At 49.5% G+C, this 19,864-nt stretch overlaps 7 protein-coding genes across 7 annotated transcripts; 3 read left to right on the forward strand and 4 right to left on the reverse strand.

Moving 5' to 3' along the window:
- Nucleotides 1-7,072: 7,072 nt before the first annotated feature.
- On the reverse strand, nucleotides 7,073-8,020 carry PG986_010928 (ATP synthase subunit D; the record flags this gene model as incomplete). Its single annotated transcript, XM_066847150.1, has 4 exons — nucleotides 7,073-7,222; nucleotides 7,279-7,365; nucleotides 7,464-7,859; nucleotides 8,012-8,020. The coding sequence occupies 4 exons, from the start codon at nucleotides 8,018-8,020 to the stop codon at nucleotides 7,193-7,195; spliced, it is 522 nt and encodes a 173-aa protein (XP_066696641.1). The 3' UTR covers nucleotides 7,073-7,192.
- A 625-nt stretch (nucleotides 8,021-8,645) lies between these two features.
- Nucleotides 8,646-9,536, reverse strand: PG986_010929 (uncharacterized protein; the record flags this gene model as incomplete). The annotated part of the gene is made up of 3 exons (XM_066847151.1): nucleotides 8,646-8,967; nucleotides 9,025-9,083; nucleotides 9,300-9,536. The coding sequence occupies 3 exons, from the start codon at nucleotides 9,534-9,536 to the stop codon at nucleotides 8,646-8,648; spliced, it is 618 nt and encodes a 205-aa protein (XP_066696642.1).
- A 1,132-nt stretch (nucleotides 9,537-10,668) lies between these two features.
- PG986_010930 (60S ribosomal protein eL14) lies at nucleotides 10,669-11,185 on the reverse strand (the record flags this gene model as incomplete). The annotated part of the gene is made up of 2 exons (XM_066847152.1): nucleotides 10,669-10,983; nucleotides 11,057-11,185. The coding sequence occupies 2 exons, from the start codon at nucleotides 11,183-11,185 to the stop codon at nucleotides 10,669-10,671; spliced, it is 444 nt and encodes a 147-aa protein (XP_066696643.1).
- A 2,101-nt stretch (nucleotides 11,186-13,286) lies between these two features.
- On the forward strand, nucleotides 13,287-15,478 carry PG986_010931 (AMP-binding enzyme (4-coumarate-CoA ligase); the record flags this gene model as incomplete). Its single annotated transcript, XM_066847153.1, is given in 7 exon segments — nucleotides 13,287-13,329; nucleotides 13,425-13,636; nucleotides 13,713-14,084; nucleotides 14,192-14,257; nucleotides 14,269-14,448; nucleotides 14,559-15,080; nucleotides 15,146-15,478. 7 exon segments carry the CDS (start codon nucleotides 13,287-13,289, stop codon nucleotides 15,476-15,478), a joined length of 1,728 nt encoding a protein of 575 aa, XP_066696644.1.
- Nucleotides 15,479-15,954: 476 nt separating this feature from the next.
- On the reverse strand, nucleotides 15,955-16,327 carry PG986_010932 (uncharacterized protein; the record flags this gene model as incomplete). The annotated part of the gene is made up of 2 exons (XM_066847154.1): nucleotides 15,955-16,181; nucleotides 16,258-16,327. 2 exons carry the CDS (start codon nucleotides 16,325-16,327, stop codon nucleotides 15,955-15,957), a joined length of 297 nt encoding a protein of 98 aa, XP_066696645.1.
- A 666-nt stretch (nucleotides 16,328-16,993) lies between these two features.
- PG986_010933 (mitochondrial 37S ribosomal protein uS14m) lies at nucleotides 16,994-17,503 on the forward strand (the record flags this gene model as incomplete). Its single annotated transcript, XM_066847155.1, has 3 exons — nucleotides 16,994-17,100; nucleotides 17,206-17,377; nucleotides 17,441-17,503. The coding sequence occupies 3 exons, from the start codon at nucleotides 16,994-16,996 to the stop codon at nucleotides 17,501-17,503; spliced, it is 342 nt and encodes a 113-aa protein (XP_066696646.1).
- A 655-nt stretch (nucleotides 17,504-18,158) lies between these two features.
- PG986_010934 (uncharacterized protein) lies at nucleotides 18,159-19,800 on the forward strand (the record flags this gene model as incomplete). The annotated part of the gene is made up of 4 exons (XM_066847156.1): nucleotides 18,159-18,226; nucleotides 18,290-18,405; nucleotides 18,535-19,226; nucleotides 19,360-19,800. The coding sequence occupies 4 exons, from the start codon at nucleotides 18,159-18,161 to the stop codon at nucleotides 19,798-19,800; spliced, it is 1,317 nt and encodes a 438-aa protein (XP_066696647.1).
- Between the last annotated feature and the right edge of the window lie 64 nt (nucleotides 19,801-19,864).

Below are 19,864 nucleotides of genomic sequence, written 5' to 3' on the forward strand. Positions count from 1 at the left end.
CATCGTGATCTGGGGAAGGCTTTAGTGTGCTGGGTGGCGAGAGACGGACAGTACATGCTACTGTATAACACTGTTTGGCACCGTTTGCTACCTGCTCGGCCTGACATAATAAAAGTAGCGATGTATAAAACGCGTATATATGTGCGTATTGCATTAATCGCGGTAACTCCCGGAATATTACGTAACGCTATATAAAAAGCGTTTTTTACGTATATATTATATTAATAATGTAATATATTAAGGTTTACTAGTTATCCGGTTTTCTTATTAAGTAACACTCGTTATTAAGTAGCGATATATAAATACGTTTTATATAATATAATATACGTATATTATAATAACGTGATTTACCACTACGCGACGTATATTACTTAGCGACGCACCTTTTCTATTTCTTAACCTTTTTATATAAATTAATTTAACCATAACGCTTAAAATTAATTAAAACTACTCGTTATTTAATTCCTCGCTTAATTTTATATCTTTTTTATATATTCGCGCATTATAACCTATCTTACCGTAAACATTATAACGCTTTTTACCGGTCGCCTTCCGTTTCGACGAACCCCTATTTTTATTTTTATCGGGCGCTGAACGCTTCCCTTTTACTTTTTTGTTTTATAGCTGCTGAGATTCTTTAATAGTAAGGGCTTTTTTAAGCTAAACTCGCGACTTTTTAGTTTTCCGGCGCTTAGAAAGTATTAAATTAACCTCTTTTAATATATATATTTTATCACGTATAAGGGTTATTTTATAAACTATTTTAATTATACCCTTCGCTATTTAATTTACTGTATTTAAAATCGGCGTTAAAGAGTTTCTTTAATGGGTAAATACCCTCTTTTTAATATAAATAGAGTGTTTAGTTATTTATTAAAGGTTAAACGGCGTTTAAGGGTCGTAGGTACTAGCCGTCCTTAGACGGGATAGGTTAAGTATAAGCGTCCGGAGATATATATTTAATTTATTAATTATTTCGTTAGGGTTATAAGGTATTAAACTAAATGCGTTAAATCTAGATTTAATATTAGCTTTCATAAAAACAGTAAAATGCGCGGCTTTAAAGGCGATAAAGAATTCGAGCTTAATAATATAGTTTATAAAAGCCTTAATAAATAGCTCGATTTTTTTAAATAAGTACGCTTTAAAAGCGAATAAAATATTATATCGAGAGGTTAAAGTAAGTGCGATAAATAAGGAGGTATATTAATAGTAATAATATCGTTATCTTGGTAATATACCTTAAATTTAGCTAAAATATAGTTTTTATAGCCGTTAAGAATTAGGAGGCGATAGCGACCTTTCGTTTATAATTTAATATATTTATCGAAATGCTTAATTTAATCTAAGTTTATTTCGTTATTAATTTAATTATTAAAAGTCGGCTTAATTACTTAATCGCCCGGTAAATCGATTTCGCGAGACTAATTTACGAGGTAATATTAGCTTTAAATAATTAAGAACGGCGGAATATATTAACCCTGCGAATTAATATATTTAATCGCCGTTATTTATTTCTAATTATTAGGCTAGACCGACTTCGCTTTTTTACGCCGCTCGGCGCGTATTACGACGAGTATTAACCCGATTATATTTATTATAAAGCCGGTTTTATCGAAATTTTAAATATCTTTATTAACGATCCCGTATTTCGCTTTTATATTCGCGATTAATGTAAACTAAGTAAAAATAATTTTAAAATCTTCGTAAAAAGCTTTCTAATAATCGTATCGACGATTTATTTTAATCTTTATGTTTAGGTTATAGTTAATAAAGCGCTTAACCTAATATTTATCGACGCGGTTACCGCCGCGCGACGTAGTAAAAAGATTAGCTATATTTTCTATATTAGCGAAATCGAGAGGTATCCCTCGGATATTTAAATTAATTATATATTTACGAAATACCTCCTTTTTAATTAGATTTATTTTATATCGTTTTAATCGAATTTCGCGTTTTAAATTTCAGCCGTAAATTTAATAGCGTAAAATTAATTCGGGTATATTATAAGCTTTTATTACTACTCTTTAATTTATTTAATTCGGTCCGTTTCGTATCGCTTAAATTACTAAAACTATCCGATCTTTTTAGGATTAATTAAGCATTATAGTTATAAAAGTATTACGCGTTAAAGTTTAATTATATTAGAATTAAATTAAGGTGCGTCGCTAAGTAATATACGTCGCGTAGTGGTAAACTACGTTATATATATTTTATATTATTACGTAAAAAACAGCGCTTAAAATACTACGTTAACGATAATTAATAATATTTTTTAATAATAACCTTATAACTTTTTGTTAACTTTTTAACCTTTCGACGATAATTTTTAATAATAATTCGATAATAACCTCGACGATAAAAGTTACCTAGTAAAAAAACCGGATAATTAATAAATCTTAATATATTACATTATTAATATAATATATACGTAAAAAACGCTTTTTATATAGTGTTACGTAATATTCCGGGAGTTATCGCGATTAATATAATACGTATATATATATATATATATATTATATTATTACTATTAAAGTTATCGTTAAATTATCGTTAAAAGTTATCATTAAAAAGTTAAAAGGTTAATAAAAAATTATAGATTATCGTTAAAAAGTATTATTAATTATCGCTAACGTAGTATCCTAAGCGCTATTTTTTACGCAATAATATAAAATATATATACTATAATATACGCATACCGCGTTACGTAAAACGCATTCGTACATCGCTACATACTGTACAGCAACATGGAGCAGACCTTTTTGGCTTCCGCCCAGCGGTCTGCCCATCCCACGATCCCCATCTCGCCATGCCAATGGCCGGCCCCAACACTGCAGCTTTGAGCAGCTAGTGTCTCATGTCTCTTGCTTCCCTGGGCTTCGTCTTATCGGCGGTGCTGTCACTCTTCCATCATCAGGCGAAAGTCCCACTCCGACTACTGTATCACTAATAAAGTACGGTACAGTAGCATAAATCTGACTTTGTTTCTTTTCTTGCCGAGAGAAATGGGATGCAAGGCAGGGATCGTCCCATCGGCTTCCCAAAAGGATATGGATCGGATTTCCCTCAACCACCTGTGTTACTTCTCACCCTGGAGACAGACGCTGGACCGGAAATCATCAGCCAATAATCGACAATCACTTTGTCCAGTGTCCATCGAATATTTTTGTCTAGAACAGTCCCCCCTGGGCATCATCGTCCATTACCTTGATGTCATTGCCTTCTTCATCCGGCTGCCGGCCTCATGTATCCGTCTCACGGTGACACGGTGGCGGAAGGCATTGCAATGGTCCTTGAAGCATCTTTGTTCCTGTGGCAAGTTCCCGGATCTCAGCTGTGGGCGTCTATCGAGCAATCTACCAACACCCACAACGATGGTGGCCTCGAGCCCGGATGGAATAGCGGAGTTTAGCATCGGCGAACGACAATGCCTGAATGCCCTAGATGGCCACTTGCAAGCGTCCTGCCACAGCCTATTCAATTGCATACTATCGATGACTTGTATTATGATATGTAAGTAGTCTTGATCGTGAACCCCCAGGGCCTGGTGGAAGTGAAATTGCCACTTTGGTACTATTCTCAGCAGTCCCCGACATGAAGCAGAGTTCCCTTGTCCTCATCTCGATCTGACGGAAGAGGCCAGTGAAGGAATGGTAACCCTCGGCTAGGGCGGTTGTCATATTTACTGAGCTGGCATGCTGGGGTCGGATTGTTGCCTACCCTACGAGAGCACCGACATGCGTGCCTTTTATTACATCGTACACATCGTACTCGTGCACAATATGTTGTATTAAGGCAACTAGTTGAGGCTTGCTACGTCTATCTGATTTGGCCTAACCCAAGCCTAGGTCCACTGAGATGCGCCTAGGCGTCCAGCTACGAGTCACAAGAGGCGCCATCACCCATAATTTCAAGGGATCAAAGCACGAGACGGTAGCCTGTAGGCGACTTGGCCCACGGGTGGATGCTCTTAAAATGTGGTACCCTCGGACCTGAAGACCGAGCCTAACCTAGTCCCTTGATTGGCGGGCGCTCTTAGGAAATTCAGTTTGGTCGACCGCGGTCATATCCCCCCTCTTCTCGCCATCTCGCAGGCAGGGTCTATGCCGGTTTGTACCATGCGACAGGCCCTCGACCATCCCGGAAGCAAACGAAGCTTGCGACATCTGGCCAGCCCGAGTGGTGGTGAGCAAGGCCTGCCGCGAAGGGAAGGAAAGGGGGCATCCTGGAATCCTGGCATCCTGGCATCCTGGCATCCTTGTCATGCCACACTGTGTGATAGTAGTTGTTTTTCGTCTTTGTTGTTACATTTCCTACCTAATGTCTATATTTGCTGCAGACTGCGCGGTGGCTATGTGGTGATCTTCAGCACCCGGTCCCTTTCTGAACACCAGCGGCTTGTTCCTCGTCCTAAGCTTTGCAGGTGTTCAAATTATAAGCAAGCCCAACAGCACCAATGATGGATCAAGAAGCAAATACAACCTAACCATGGACGTCTGCCAGCAAGCACTTCGATCCAAACACACCGAGATGCCACTGAGCCAGATCAAGATGATGATACCGCGCAATCGTATGCCAGACACCAGTCAACGCCACCCCCCGACGAACTGTGCAATCCGAAAATCCCACCATGGCAACACATCGAAACTGCGCTGCCATTCCTGCCCACTCATTGTGTTGATCGAATATGTCTGCATTTAGAAACTACTGTCAAACTCGCAGGTTTTCCCCTTCTGCTAAACCAACAGCAGCCAACGATCCCAGGAACTACAAACCCGCATTAAACCTACGTACCCTACGCTGCTGTCGATGTGCTGGGCGATGCCCCGACCGCGAGCGCTTGACGATATTTTTTCAACCGACCTGCTTTCTTGTCTATCCTCAAAGAACCGCATCCTCCATGAAGCTGTCTCACCCCCCTTCTGCCGTATCATTGACTGAAACGACATACCCACGGCAACCGACCGAGCATTAACTTTCAGGTTGGCGTTCTATCAACACACCGGTTCCTTCCCGCGAGCCTCTAGCACAACACGGAATATTGGGCAAGGGGTTTGCTGTCACGGAGCGGGCAGCTATCGAGAATTTTGCTGGGAAAGCCAAAACGGCCATCGCAACATGCTCGAGGGCCTCTTGTATGTTAGGCAACGGAACTGGCCAAGGTTTTCGAGTGACGGACGGGATCAAAGGGTAGACAATAGAATGATCCACAGCTTCCTACCTCTTTCCAGGTATCTGTTCTTGCACCAAAGTCAACTGTCGTTGAGCCCTGCATTCAAGGGCTCCTCGGTCTTTTCGTCGGTCCATGAACCATATGCTTGTTTAGCCAGCCAGCCTAGAAACAAGGCTTTCTATGGTAAACCCCCGGCTGTCTTGCTCGATGCCCTGAGGACATAGGCACGGTCCCTAGGCGTAATAAGGATGCTGTGTATGATAGATCCCGAAGGGGGTTCTCGGATATCCCCCATACGAACGCGAGGTTGTTCCCTAGTCTTGTCTGGGGAATGGCTCAGCGACCTCGTGAAGGGGTGCCCCTTTTCTATAACAACTGACAGCTAGGGCAGGGAGCGGGATGTTCGGGCGCGGATGAGATTGTGCAAATATACGAATCCGGCCTGGAAGAGAACCTTGCCCTGCAGACCAATGGATAGGCGTCAGGAAACCGTACCAGAAAAAGACTGTGTTGTATTTCGCGAACTGCTCGAACTCGCATTGTGCTTAGCATAGCAAGTGCCTTCCGAGTATCTGCCGCGAGGCGTGTTGCCCCGGCATATTGCCATGTCTCTGGACGCAAATCGTCAAGACAGGAACTATGGACTATCTCTGACCAGCACAATGCGGATGTACGAGCCACTGAGCAGAGAAAGTATAGGGGGCAAATGCCCCCATCAAGGCTGGGAATGCTTGGTGCCATCGACCCCATCCCTTTTATGAAGCTGGTCGTGGGGATGTACGCTCCTCGAAGAGACGAGGTAGCGAGATCGCGGATGCGGGCCCCTCGACTGAGCAAGCAGGCCCGGTGAGCCCCTGGCAAAAGCTGCAGTCGCCAGAAAAAGGGCCGGCGTGTATGCCAGGGGTTGCAGGTGATATTTTCGCCTGGAAACCTAATGTTGATGCGGATAAGCGTCACCTAGCTCTGGTAATCACCGTTAGGGGGACTCCTCCCTCGTGGTAATGTTCACAGATATGTTTTCTAGGGACTGAGTAGTCAACAGACTATACGCCCTAGAAAAGTCACTTATTGACGTTCAAAATAGCCGAAGACGGAGTCGTTTATGGTTTAATATGTATTCTACAGAAATATACAGTTCACTTCCAAGCAAAGCCCCAGTCTTGATGATGGTTCTTCATGGTAGATGATAGTTAGGCATTAAGCGCGTGGTACAGGGACACAGGCATGCCATTGCCAGTCGCATTTGTTGTACATATCGGCTCAGAGGACGATTGGATCTGTCGCCCCGACAGCATTGGATGTAGCTATATTGTTTTCAACACCAGACCAGTTGAGATAACGAAAACATATGCTCTTTGTTACAGGTTGGGCCTATGGGGTCAAGGGCATGATATAATTTCGCCAGGGACAGGGACAGCATCTTGTACATATCACAGTTCATGACTCGTAGCGGTATGACTGGTATCCCAAGACCAAGTGGCATTTATCCAATATAGCAGTTGGCCGTCCGGGCATATGGATGCGGTCAGTCTACAGCTTGCAAATGGGGGGCTCCTAAACTTTGAAGTTGTGTTAGCGCAATGGCTCGTGGGTACGCTGTCTTCAAACTTCATGAAATGTGAAAGTGGTGGGTTTGATCAGGGCAATGGTGAAAGATTGTCTCATGGCAAGCCGAAGCAAGCTCTGAAGTAGCAAATACATTTTGCAAAACATCATGTCAAAAAGCAAAAGGGAAATGGCAACGTAGGGCCAAGTCGGGAGAATGCAACATACCTTTTTGGGATAAGTAATGGGTCGTTCGTGTGGAAGAACGCAAGACTGGTTCGTGTCGAGTCCTGTATATCAGCTCAAGAGGCCTTGGGTAATGGAAACTACCCCGAGACGGATTCGGTTGGGAATATTAGGATATTTCTCAATTGTCCGATCGGCTCTACTCTGCCGGTACTTCTTCCTGACTTGCTATCTACAATGCTAGAGTACACATATGAAATGGAAGAATGAGTTGTCGCAGCGGGACGTCTATAGTACGGAGAGATCGCCGAATTTTTCCTGCAGAAGCGATTAGCACCATATAGCAGAGCCGGAGACAACGAATTGGAAAATACCTTGTAGCCCGGAACGTTCCAGCGGCCCTTGGAAACCAGCTTGGCGGTCTTCTCGTCGATCGAGGGCTCGGCAGCAGCGACTTCGTCCTGTAGTGGTTCACAACGCGATTAGCCTTATCATTCTTGCTTCTCTCCCTCCGAACCAAAGCAGCGGGAGCTAGAGTTGGGGAGGCAGCAGCACGTACCACAGTGAGCTCGTCGAAAGGTCGGGCCTGTTCGATGTTCTGCAGCGTCTTCGAGAGGTCCTTCAGCTCGAGGTCGACCTTTTCCTTGGTAGCCTGAGCATTCTTGACAGCCTCGACCTCGAAGGTCTCGATGGCCTTGAGCTGGCGCGACAGATCGTAGGTCGCGGGCTTGAACTCCTTGAAGCGCTTCTCAATCTCGTCGACAACGGCCTGGTTCTTCAGGACGCTGCGGTAGTGGGCGAAGTCGACGGTAGTGGGCTGCTCGGACAGCACCTGGACCTTGCGGCGGGCGTTCTCGTTGCGTTGCTTGAAAGCCTGGAGGGAGGCGACCGTCTGGCCACGAAGACCGAGGGAGGAGGTCACTTTGGCCCAGTCGAGCTTGAGGGCGGCGCTTCGCTGTTCGGCAGGGAAGAGGGAAAATTAGCTCATGGCTGCAAATGCCGAACACGGATTTGTTGGGAAGCATCGGCGGCTCAATTGGGGAGGCAGAAGGCGTCGGACTGCCACATAGAGCATCGAGACACATCAATTGACCAGGGTGGACTTACTGCTGCCATTTTTGTGATGGTTTGTGAGGTTTGGAGTGGAGAGATTGAAGCAATTCACATTCGTCGTTGCTTGCTGGCTTTGCCGAAGAGTCGTAGGTTTGCTTAGCAGCTCCACCAGCTTTCGCAAAATGTGGCTGCCTGAGGCATTTCACAGCCACTCCTTCCTACAGTACCCGACACGGCCCGGACCTAATAAGGTCAGTATTAAGTAAGCAGATCTGGAGCTGCCCGCAAACAGCCCTCGAGGTCAGTGATTCACGATAATGCAGCAGCATTTCAGACACGCAATTGATACCTACTCAATTCAAGTACAGCTAATTCGTATAGTCATGGCATGGTTCTGCTTCGTAATTGCAGGCTGAGCTACCATGTCCGAGGGGGAAGTGTACATTCTTCAGAAGACTTGATGGATTCACCACCATTCACAGGTACGCAAAGAAAACTCGCTGTAGAACATGGTTTGTTGGTTCACATTTCTCATGACACTCAAGATGCTGTAGCATAGAATGCAAGTATCAGTCCTCCCGTTGTTTTATTTCCCAAGCGAGAATTTTCCTGGCCGTAATGCATCTAGAGGCTCGACAGTTGAGGCCCTAACCTTGACTCCCAAGCCTTTAACCCAGTCCGGAACACCTTAAACGCTGAGAGCCATGATTGAATTGACAATATCATTGTCGTTCTCCTTGAGGGCGTTGATGGCCTTCTTGCGAGAGACATTGGCCTGGGTCATTACCAGTTCAATGTCCTTGTCCTCCAGACCATCGGCATCGACCTCCTCGCCGTCATCCTCCTCCTCTTCCTCCTTCTTGGCCTCGCCCTCGACAGCCTTGCCGTGGTCGTGGCCGGCGTGGTCGTGACCGGCGTGGTCGTGCTCACCACCAGCCTGCGCGAGCTGCTGAGCAGCAGCCTGCTGGGCAGCGGAGTTCAGGTCCTCAATCTTGGCCTCACCGAAGACGCTGGACAAAACATTAGCTTGGGCCCCAGAATAGGATCGTAGAGACTACAATACTCACATGTAGGTGTTGCTGTTGGGGGACTTGTAGACCTCGGGGGTGTTGATGACGAAGAGGATCTAAAGCGAGCATTTCGTCAGCACATTGTCCACTGCAATATTGGCCTTTTCCAATCGCTGCACAACACAAGAACGATTGTTGAAGAAAAAAAAAAGATCAAATCAAGCATTCCCTGTGTAGGGCCACCTCTTGTCAAAGTGAGCTCGCACGAGCCAGCGACCACCATGAACTAAACGGCCTTTTTGCACAAGTGCTTGGAACGTAACAGCACTCACGTTCTTGGGGCGACGGAGGGTCACACGGGTGATGCCACCGATACGCTTGAGCTGAAGCTTCTCAATGGCCTTGCGAGCCTTCTTCTCGTTGCGGGAGTGGATGACCTGGGTCGAGCCAGAGGGACCGCTCTCGTCACCGGCCTCAATCTCAGAGTCGGAGCTGTCATCCTCCTCGTCGACCTGGGGGCGGTTCTGGGGCTCCTCGTCGGGGAGTTCTTCGACACGGGGGTTGGCCATTTTTGCTGCTGTGATTGGGAGTGGTGGTCAGCTTTTTTGGTGTCTTTTTTTGGTTTTGCTCAACTGAATTTCGACCTGGAAATCGCCGAACACACAGACTTAGCAGTTGCGCAGGCAAAAAAAGGCTTGTAGCTAGCCAAAAAGCAGAGCTGCCCCTCAAAGTCGCAACCACACAGAAACGACACACAAACGCACCGATGCCTTACAATTTAGATGTTCTCGGAGATTGTCGACCAAAAAAATGCTATAACGTACCTACTGAGATCTGAAGTTATCTTCCAAGTAACCTAGCGGGGTTGATTCGTTCGACGGGTCGGGGATTGGCTACTTCGAATTCCTCAAGAGAAAAGTTGTGAGTAGGGTTCAATTTGGCACAGGATGGCTCGTGCACTCCCCCTCCCCCCAAATTGCATAATCATTTCTTCATCGTCATTTAATGCAACAGCCACACGCATAACTTCTCAGCAGTTTCTTAATGCATCACGCCCAGTCTGCTGCTTGCTGCCTGCTTCTGCTGGCCCGATATTCAGTCTCGAGTACTTCCGTACAAGTCTGTCAAATCTACATGTACTGATGCTCTGGGGTAAGACTGGGCCTTTGGGAGATAGTTAGTGTCTACGATATCGTATCTGCAGTATGTCCTTCTGATCTCTTGGCGGCTGTCGATGTTTCCTTACTTGGATGCGGATGGCTGTCTATCTACTTGCAGATTCGCCGCGTGTAAAATGGTGATATTACGATCAATGTCAGGGGAGTAGGAGTGGCGACAAGAGCAGGTCCGTAGAAGCATCAATATTTGCATCGAAGAAAGCATCAAAATGCTTGATTATCTCGTAAGATAATTCTCTATCGGACATTAAAACCCAGTCCGCTCATATCCCTTTAAGACCAAAAAATGCATTGACAGTGTTCTTTTGGTTGTGTGAATTTCCCTATCATTTGACGCCGGTCACCATATGAGATGTTGTGACGTACAGGTCTTTCCCAAACGACGCAAAGGAGTCCAGCAACCCCCATTCCCATGAGATTCGTGCAGAGACCAGTTTCCGTAGTATCAAGTAGTCGACAGGCTTCAATTTCGCCTGTCGTCGTGACTGTCCATCTATACCCCGTTCCCCGTCATTCGTGCACCTTATGCAGAGGCCTTGACCTTGGCCAGGGCCTTGCGCTGCTCGAATCGTCGCTGCTTCTTGAGGCGCATGACCTTGAAGCGGTCGAAGTCGGTCAGAGCCCGGCGGCGCTCGTTCTGCTCCTTGCGCTTGGCCCAGCTGCTCTCCTTCCACTTGGCGTCGATCTGGGCCTCCTCCCAGAACTTCTTCACGGTACCGGTACGGGCAGCACGGGGCAGCTTCTCGATGACGAAAGGAGCCAGCAGAGCGTCGGACAGGGAGATAGCTTGTCTGGGAACGGCGAGCTTTTCGTCTGAGGAAGGACCATCGATCAGGACCTAGAGTAAACCTGGTTAATTCCCGAATTCTTTTTTCTTCTCTTCTCCTTCCGATTGTCCCGGTTCAACATACTCGCTTGTGGTCGATGATCTCGACGATGGTGGCCAGACGACCGGCGTAAGGGCCGTTACCCTGCAGGAGGATGACACGGCCAACCTCGACGAGGCGCCAGTTCGATGCGACAATGGTAGCGTCACCCATTTTAACGGTGTTCTAGAAAAGGAGATCGGGAGTCAGCGCTGGAGGTCGTCGATACGGCAGAAAATTTTGGCACGGGCTGAATGGGCGTATTTGTAGAGATGTACAATCGCGGGTGATGATTGGGGAATGGTAAACGTACTGATTATGGTACCGGGGTGAAGTGTCGATTCGTGATGTTGTTGGCTTTCCTCCAAAGTCAGATGTTGTCTGGCGCTCAATCTTCAACCTGGAGATCTTCTAGTGTGGGAATTGAAATTCGTAACCCTAGCTAACCACACTGGAAAATGGCTGGCAAGAAGTGCGGGTCGCGCCAAAGTCGGTCGGACTTTCGAATTGCCGGTCCGCAGAGATTTTAATTGTAGAGGACCCCACCTCGTTTGTTCGCACCTCCAGAGTCCAAGCTTCTAATTGGTCGGCCCTCCTACAAAACCTTTTGCAGCAGAACTTTTTGGCAGCAGGTCTTCCCTTTTTCTCATCATCTCGACTGCAAAAACCTCTTCCAGCAGGGCATGCGGCTCGCAAATCTGTCGTCAAACTAACCAAGGTAAGCCCTTTCACATTTGTCCTGCGCATCTCTCCCAATTTTCCCACTTGAATGATGAGGTAATTTGCGATTGATTCCGCCCGATGGCGCCCTCGCCGGGGTTTGCTATATCGGATGGTTAGGTGATATTCAATTCTTACATATTCTGACAACCCTTACATCAAATCTATCATATTATGTTGCTCACTGTTTCTTGAGAATCGAAGCTAACATCATTCAGATCCATCCAGCAAGCGTCCAAGCCTGGGTCGAGGCCTTGCAGTCCCTGGTTTCAAGCTTGTGTTACACGGCACGCTCAATGTAACGTGAGAGCTCTTGGAGATTGGTCTGCTACCGCAGGCAGCCTTTGCTTCATGGGTTATGCTCAACTTTTTGTTACGCATGAGGCAATGACGAGACCAAGTGGGTGTCCAAGTTGTCGTTGCATACCAAGTCCTCCAGGTGACTTGCAAGTTCTCGCACAGTCAGTCGAGGCAACTGCTCATTAATCAGATAAACATGCAATACAGATACTATTACAACAACCCCCATTTTCTCTATTCAATGCAATACTGTGTATAACAAATGTTTCTTTACTGCTAGTGCATGTCCGCTGTCGTTTGAGATACAACTCTTGAACCAAACTCAACAACCTGCCCTCGAAGCCAGTGGCACCAACGAGGAATATCACATGCCTTCTCTTTGGGTTCACTAGTCTGCCATGCAAGACATCCCGAATGTGATTTTGCTGGAATGCTGGTTGGCATTTATGACATTGGAAATCAGGAGCCTATTCAATTGATGCATCTTGCTACTAATAGTTGTCGTACTCGGCACCCTTTCTCGTAGCTGACTCGTAAGATCCCACGGATTCGTCATGGAAAGTGAGCAGAGTCCTGCTACTTAAGTAATCAAGGGTTGGATTTCGGTGTTTCATGGGGCTATGATGGAGATTGCAAAGCTGCCCTTGCATGCATTGTCGATATGAGACGACCGCTTTGGGAAACACGGCTAACTCATACCTCGGTGCAAGCGCTCTACCGTGTGCCTGGATACGGCTATCGCGTATCGATTAGCCCCTAACTTGATACTGTATGTGTGCTGGCTAGTCGCAATTACAGTAATCATCTGCTCGCTACTGTAAAACAGGCGGGGTAGACAGCGTTCTGATGCGAACGTTGTGGAGAGAATCCGCGTCACTAACACCCGGAAGGGGGTAAACCGGCTATACCGGCGTGGCCCGTGGGGGGGGAAGGGACCTGCTTTACCAAGGTAATAATTACCGTTCGCCTCGAAGCGAAGCAGGGCGACTAGGGGATTAAATAAAGCGATGGCCGGCCTGCCAATCCCTCCCATTGGGAAGAGTGTTTCATCCTCGGCCGTTTCTCGTCCTCGAATTTCCCCGGAGGCTGGTGCTCGGAACTCCACCTGTAAAGAGCTATATGTGTAGTCGTCGTACGCGACTTCTTAGTGGCTGCCATCACGACTCGTACCCGATAGATACTCATTTGCTTGTTGTCACACGCCTTGATCAAATCACCAGTCATGATATAATCCGATCCGTCATCGTCCCCCAAGATGATTTTCCATCCTCCCTCTTGGGTACCCAAACTACCGTTCGGTGAGTAATGCATGGCGGCCTCAGGAGAGAGCAGGCAGATACCGAGAGCGAGGAACTAACACGCAACTAGACCCCCCCCAGCACCACATTAATAGGCGAGTTCTGGAGTGACGAGTGGTATGGCCGCCAATCCATCGCCAGCTCGCGGAACCCTTTCATATGTGGCGTCACGGGCAAGACGTTCACGACGAGCGAGATGCGGGAGCGGTACGAACTGCTCGCCCGCTCTCTCTCGAAGCGCATGGGCTGGCGCGTAAACGAGGACACGCCTTGGGACAAGGTGGTGTGCGTTCACTCGCTCAACTCGGTAAGCTCAGTTGCTGCCTATCGATCGTCAGATGGATGGCGTCTTCTTCGTCCTTTATTAATCGCCAGTCAACCAGATCGACTACATCATGTCCACATTTGCCGTCCACCGCCTGAACGGCATCGCCACGCCCGCCAATGTGGCCTACTCCCCGTCCGAGCTCGAGTTCCAGCTCCGGTCGTCGGGGGCCAAGGCCATCATCACGTGCGTGCCCCTGCTGGACACCGCACTCAAGGCGGCCAAGGCGGTGGGCATCGCCCCGGACCGCATCTTCATCATGCAGACGGGCGGCTCAAGCGACGACGGGAAGCTATCGTACGAGACGCTCGACGGGCTCATCAATGAGGGACGTTCGTTGCCCCCGCTAGAGCCGCCGGCGTGGACCACGGGCCAGGGGGCGCGGCAAGTGGCCTACATAAGTTATTCGAGCGGGACCTCAGGGTTGCCGGTACGTCCTCCTCTAACCTCTTATCTCTCTCGTGTGCCAGAGCCACGAGTGGAAGGCGAGTGGCTGCCCACCACACGTTCGCATGGCTAACATGAGACCTTCTGCAGAAAGGCGTCATGATCTCTCACCGCAATGTGATAGCGAATATGATGCAACTCCGCTGGTTTGAGTCTGTTGGGCGAAGCCAAAGGGTGTTGTGACGCAGGTCAACTTGGGAGTCTTGCCCTTGAGTCACATCTACGGCCTGATCGTCGTGGCGCTGTCGGGCATCTACCGCGGCGACCAGATCGTCATCCTGCCTCGGTTCGAGCTCAAGAACCTATTGGAGTGCATACAGCGGTTCAAGATCAACCAATTGTGTCTGGTAAGCTTATCCGAGCCAGCTTCCCTGCTTAGTCTTTTGCATGTTTTACATGAGGTTGTAATAAAGAACATGACCAAGGACGGAACTTACCTTTAACTTTTGCTCGGCAGGTCCCACCTATCATCATCCAGCTCTTAAAGAACCAGCCGCTCTGCCGCAAATACGACCTGAGCTCGGTGCGCTATGTCTACACAGGCGCAGCCCCGCTCGGCGTCGAGACGCACGAGGAGGTGGTCAAGTCCTTTCCCGGCTGGGAAATCGGGCAAGGCTACGGCATGACCGAAACTGCGACCGTGGTGCTCAGCTCGGGTGAAAACGACATCCTCGTCGGCGCCGCGGGATCTTTGGTCTCGGGCTGTGTGGCCAAGATCATCGACACGGACACGGGGAAGCCGATCGATGTGACGGACCAAAAGGACGGAGAGGAGGAGAAGCGCGGTGAGCTCCTGCTGCAGAGCCCCAGTATCTCGCTGGGATACCTGAACAACGAACGCGCCACCGCCGAGGCCTTTGTATGGGATGAAGATGGGCGATGGATCCGTACAGGGGACGTCGCCGTGGTACGCCGCAGCAAGGCCGGTCATGAGCATTTCGCCATTGTGGACCGGATAAAAGAGCTGATCAAGGTTAAGGTGAGACCCATACATACACTGGACAGACGAAAAGCAAGACCAGCTAACAACGATACCATGACCAGGGCCATCAAGTCGCTCCCGCCGAGCTCGAAGCTCATCTGCTTACCCATCCCTTCGTGAATGACTGTACCGTGATCCCCGTCCCTGACGAGCGCGCCGGCGAGGTCCCTAAGGCATTCGTGGTCAAGTCACCCGCCGCCGAGGGCCGGTCGGACGACGAGATTACGCAGGCAATCTGCAAACACGTCGAGGACCACAAGGCTCATTATAAGTGGCTTAAGGGCGGTGTTGCATTTCTCGATGTCGTACCAAAGAGCCCCAGTGGGAAGATCTTGCGCCGGTTGTTGAAGGATAAGGAGCGTGAAGAGAGGAGGAGCAAGGGGTCTAAGTTGTAAGAAAGTTGAGGGGGCTGATGTCGATATACACCCCTGTACAATTATAATATCATGTATAGTAATGCAAGCCCCGTCGTTTACATGATTTTGGGTTACGCCCTGCATATTGGACTTGTTGGTATCGAGACAGTCATTAATGGTCTCAAGGGTATCGGCATACCAAGTAGAGTCTATTGTTGTGCAAGGCTGCCAACATTGGAATCTCCGCTTCGCGTTGGGAGGGGGGGAGGGGATGCTGCAGAGTAAAGATTAGAAAAAACGATGTTTAGACGCAGTCACACAAGATGAACATGCAAGGTCACTTATTGCAATCCAGAGTGTCATGGATGGTAATCGCTCATTATCGTCATGCGCGTGGTGTCGCAGAACTCCATCTATGAAGCCTTATACGCCGTTGGTATGCCATTTGAACCAGTACCCTTTCCTTGCCAAATAAAATCAAGTCCATACGCTATTATTTTGGGGTCGAGACAACTTTAGTTCTTCTTGCCAGGCATGTTGTTGCCCTTCTTCTTGGCAAGCATCTCCTCCTCCTCGGCCTGGATCTCGGCATCGATCTCAGCGCCCCTTGAGGGCTTGTTGCCGTGGGCCCTGGCGGGAAGTGTGGGGTCTTCCTTGGTCTGCTGGGTCTCAAGGGTCTCGTTCTTCCCCTCGTCCTTCTGCTCCTCGGCGCCGAGGCGGTTGGCAATGGAGCGCTGGTCCTCTGTAAGAAGGCCGTTAGTATTCATGGGAGGAGACTTGATCATTGTCCAGGACGTGGAACAAGTATGGTGACTTACTGGAGTCGGTAGCCAGGTGGGAGTTCTCCTTGCCCTCCTCGAAGCGCTCGTGCTCAGTGTTGTCAGGCATTGCGATGGTGGTGGTGTTTTTTTGGTTGAGAGGTGTGTACTCGGTATGGTTTCGTGAAGAAGGTGAAGTAGCAGTCACTTGAGGAGTTGTGTAGATGAAGATGTAGAGATAGATATCGAATTCTATCTGCGTGCGTCCTGCTGGGTTTTATGGTAGAGTGGTAGATGAGTGCCGTGGAGGGGCAGGTTTGCTGAGGGACAAGCAGCTACGTCATTCCTACCGGTTGTCAAGAATAGAAACTTCCATTTGCACCCCCAAGGTCACCCGTAAACCCACAATGGTGCCTGGTATGACATCAAAATCTGAAAAGTCTTTGGCCGATCTAGCGATCCAAGCCTTACTGTGAGGACGAACGTCATAGATGACCACCTTTCGAGAGGCTGCCCGTTACAGTGGGTCATTGGGCAGGGCTCTTGGCGATGCGATTGACGTGGAGCCGCTTCCGAAGCTTTTAAGTTTCCCGCCTTAGTCAGGTCCACAATCAGCTTATCAGCCTCCAGCTGGCAGACCACCAGCGGCCCGCAACTAGCCGGCAGCCTTTGGCCTTCGGACCAAGCTCGCCTTCCCTCCAGACGACATGCCCAAAATTTCGGGATAGCGACAGAGAGCTTCGGATTGGAATCGCCAGAGCACTCAACTCGCGGGACGACTGCAACCATCGCCAATATGTCGATGTTCCGGTCCAAGAAGCTGGACATTGGGTCCTTCCTCAATATCCACGTCATTCGCGACCACACCAAGCGGAAGGTCTACGCACAGTTCGAGCCCGAGAGGTACGTGGCGCCGGCGCAGCTGCTCCCCTGAGCATTTGCCTCCAACCCAATCCACAATCCAAGCACAATCGCAAACTGACAATTGGCATCTTCCGCTGCATATAGACAAGCGCTCCGTCACATCATCCGGAACACTACGCTCCCGGCACGAACGCGGGCAGAGGCCCAGCTCCAGCTCACCCAGATGCACTGCTACACCCGACCTACACAGATCCGCGGCCGATGTTTGATGGGCGGAAAGGGACGTGGTATCTTCAGAGATTTCAAGTTGTCAAGAGTACGTTTTGACAACGAGCAAATCAACAATGCCAGACAAAGGTGCTAACAGTGAACCCCTTAGTACAACTTCAGAATGCAGGCTTTGGAGGGCAACCTTCCTGGTGTGAGGAAGGCCAGCTGGTAGAGGCGATTACTCCGTCGTTGTACAATATTAGACAGCATGTATCCAGTAGATGGAATCTCGGCCGTTTGTGCATATACATATTTGCGATGACTAGCGTGTACAATACTCAGACATCTCATGATAAGGGGGAAAAGCAATCCCCAAAGACATCGACATGTTGGATTGCACACATGCAACTGGTCTGTGTAAACCTCCGCATTCCAGCACGAATTCACCTCGTAGCGAGAATGCCTACATATGTACCTTGTGCTCAGTCTTGGAAGGGCACGAGCAGCAGTCTATCCCATACTTTGTGCTGAAAGCGTTCTGGACAAGCGGCAAGCTGCAGTTGCTGCTACCCAGGCTGTCGTTTGCATCCCCAAACGTGAAGACGTAGGTGAAGATATCTATCTTTCTAAGTACCTACTCGGCCAGAGAAATTTCTTGATCGTCTGGATTAGCAAACGCCAGCCAGTGAATCTAGGCACTTACTTCCCAAGTACTCGGTTGCCTTAATCATATGGTATACCTTCCCGCTCCGACCACACTCTTCTCAATCGAGTAGCTGCGAGACCTGTCGTCACTTCGAGAATCTGAACACCCGGAGTACCAGACATTTTACTTGGATAAACAGGTTCGTTTTTCCATACACAGCAACTAGCCACCAGCAACAAACATGTTCCGAAGATTGTGGTCCGGCCTGCCCAAGGATCCTGAGTTCCCTTCCGATCTGAAGGAACTCGGGTAAGTTGCCCGCCAAAATGCGCATAGCATTATCATTTCGACTAATAACCCACCGGTTCCTAGGTACTTCGTCAACGAGAAAGATGAGATCCGCTCCATCGAGAACCCCGATAACTACTTCAAGTTCTTCTTGACCCGGAACCCGCGCCACAATGAGCGGCAGCGATATGCAATGAACGGTATGTCTTCGGGGAAGGTGTTATTTGGCGTCACTTATTTCATTGTTTCTATTCTGTTCGTTCCAACGTATTTGGGAAGGAGCTCTCTTTTTCTCCTCTGTTAGCACAACTGACTTGCATTCGTCCCAGAATCCTGCGAGAAGGAGGTCCACACCTGCCTCGAGTCCCTCGGTCTAGAGAAGGTCCTCCTGCCCCTCGGCACCGCCTCCTCCTCGGAGCCCCACGTGCCCATCTTCGCGAGCGCCGACCTCAAGACCAAGTCGCGCGTCGTCCTCATCTTCGGCGAGACCTTCCAGGACCTCGGCGTCCTGGCACACCGTGTGCTCGGCGGCCCCGGCGGCGTCGACCGCGGTTCCCTCGTGTCTGTCGTGCGCGCTCTGCAGAAGCAAAAGTCCGGACCCGACGACGACGATGACGACGCCGCCGCCCCCGGCATCATTGTCGCCAACATGGGCCAGCTCATCTGGTCCCCCGAGCTCAAGCGCGCGTTGTGCCAGGTCGGCGCCGAGGCCGCCTCCATGCCCAGTGCCGTCCACGGCGGCATGCTGATCACGGACGAGAAGAACCGTGTCCCTGAGAACCGCACCGCTAAGGACCATGTCCGCTACGTCTTCGAGAAGGTCGTTCCGGCTTATACCCGACCCGATGCCGCGCTCGAGATCATCGGTGTGGGAGACGGCGCCGACATTGTCGAGGACTACCTCGACTGGGGTGTGACCTGGGCCCGGCTGCAAGGCCGCGTCCGCTGCTTCGCTATCCTTGGCGGGTTCAAAGCCGTGGATGAGATGCAGTGTGATTCATTCAAGGCATTCCTACGAGAGGTGAGAACATACATATCCCGTCCCTTTCTCCAAACTGCCGTCGTCGCGTCTTTCCCTACCCCACCTTGCATGCATACTGAAGCGCCCTTACTGTTATCACTTTACCATGCTAACCCATCTCCACACCAAACAGAAAGCCTGCGCCTGGGTGATCGCCTCAGACCCTCTGGGCACGCTGATCTCGGGCCCCGACGGCAACCCCCACACGACCACCTTCACGCGCCACGGCTGCCCCGTCTACAGCGGCGGCGAGCCTTACTACATCGAGTGCCTGCTCATCAAGGCCCGCGTCGCCGTGCTCGACTGGCTCCAGGCCGTCGCCCTTGCGCCCAAGGGCAGCACTCACTACATGAACCCCATCGTCGAATGCACCTACGCCGACGAGAAGCTACCGGCCTCCATGGACCCGGACTGGAGCAAGTGGCAGGACGCGCCCCTCGACCAGCAGCCCCCTGTCGACTTTGGCGAGGCGGATCCGCGGGCGGGCATCAGTGATGACGAGGAGGAGAGCGGCGGTCAAGGAGAGAAGAAGCTGGAAGGAGATGACGTGGACGAGGACGAGGACGGCGCTTGATTTCTGACTAGACGAGTTCTGAACCAGATTTGATGATTTCATGATTTTATGGAAACCCGTAGCT

Source organism: Apiospora aurea (assembly GCF_038362705.1).
Source record: "Apiospora aurea strain CBS 24483 chromosome Unknown utg000007l_segment0_segment0, whole genome shotgun sequence".
NCBI classification, from domain to species: domain Eukaryota; kingdom Fungi; phylum Ascomycota; class Sordariomycetes; order Amphisphaeriales; family Apiosporaceae; genus Apiospora; species Apiospora aurea.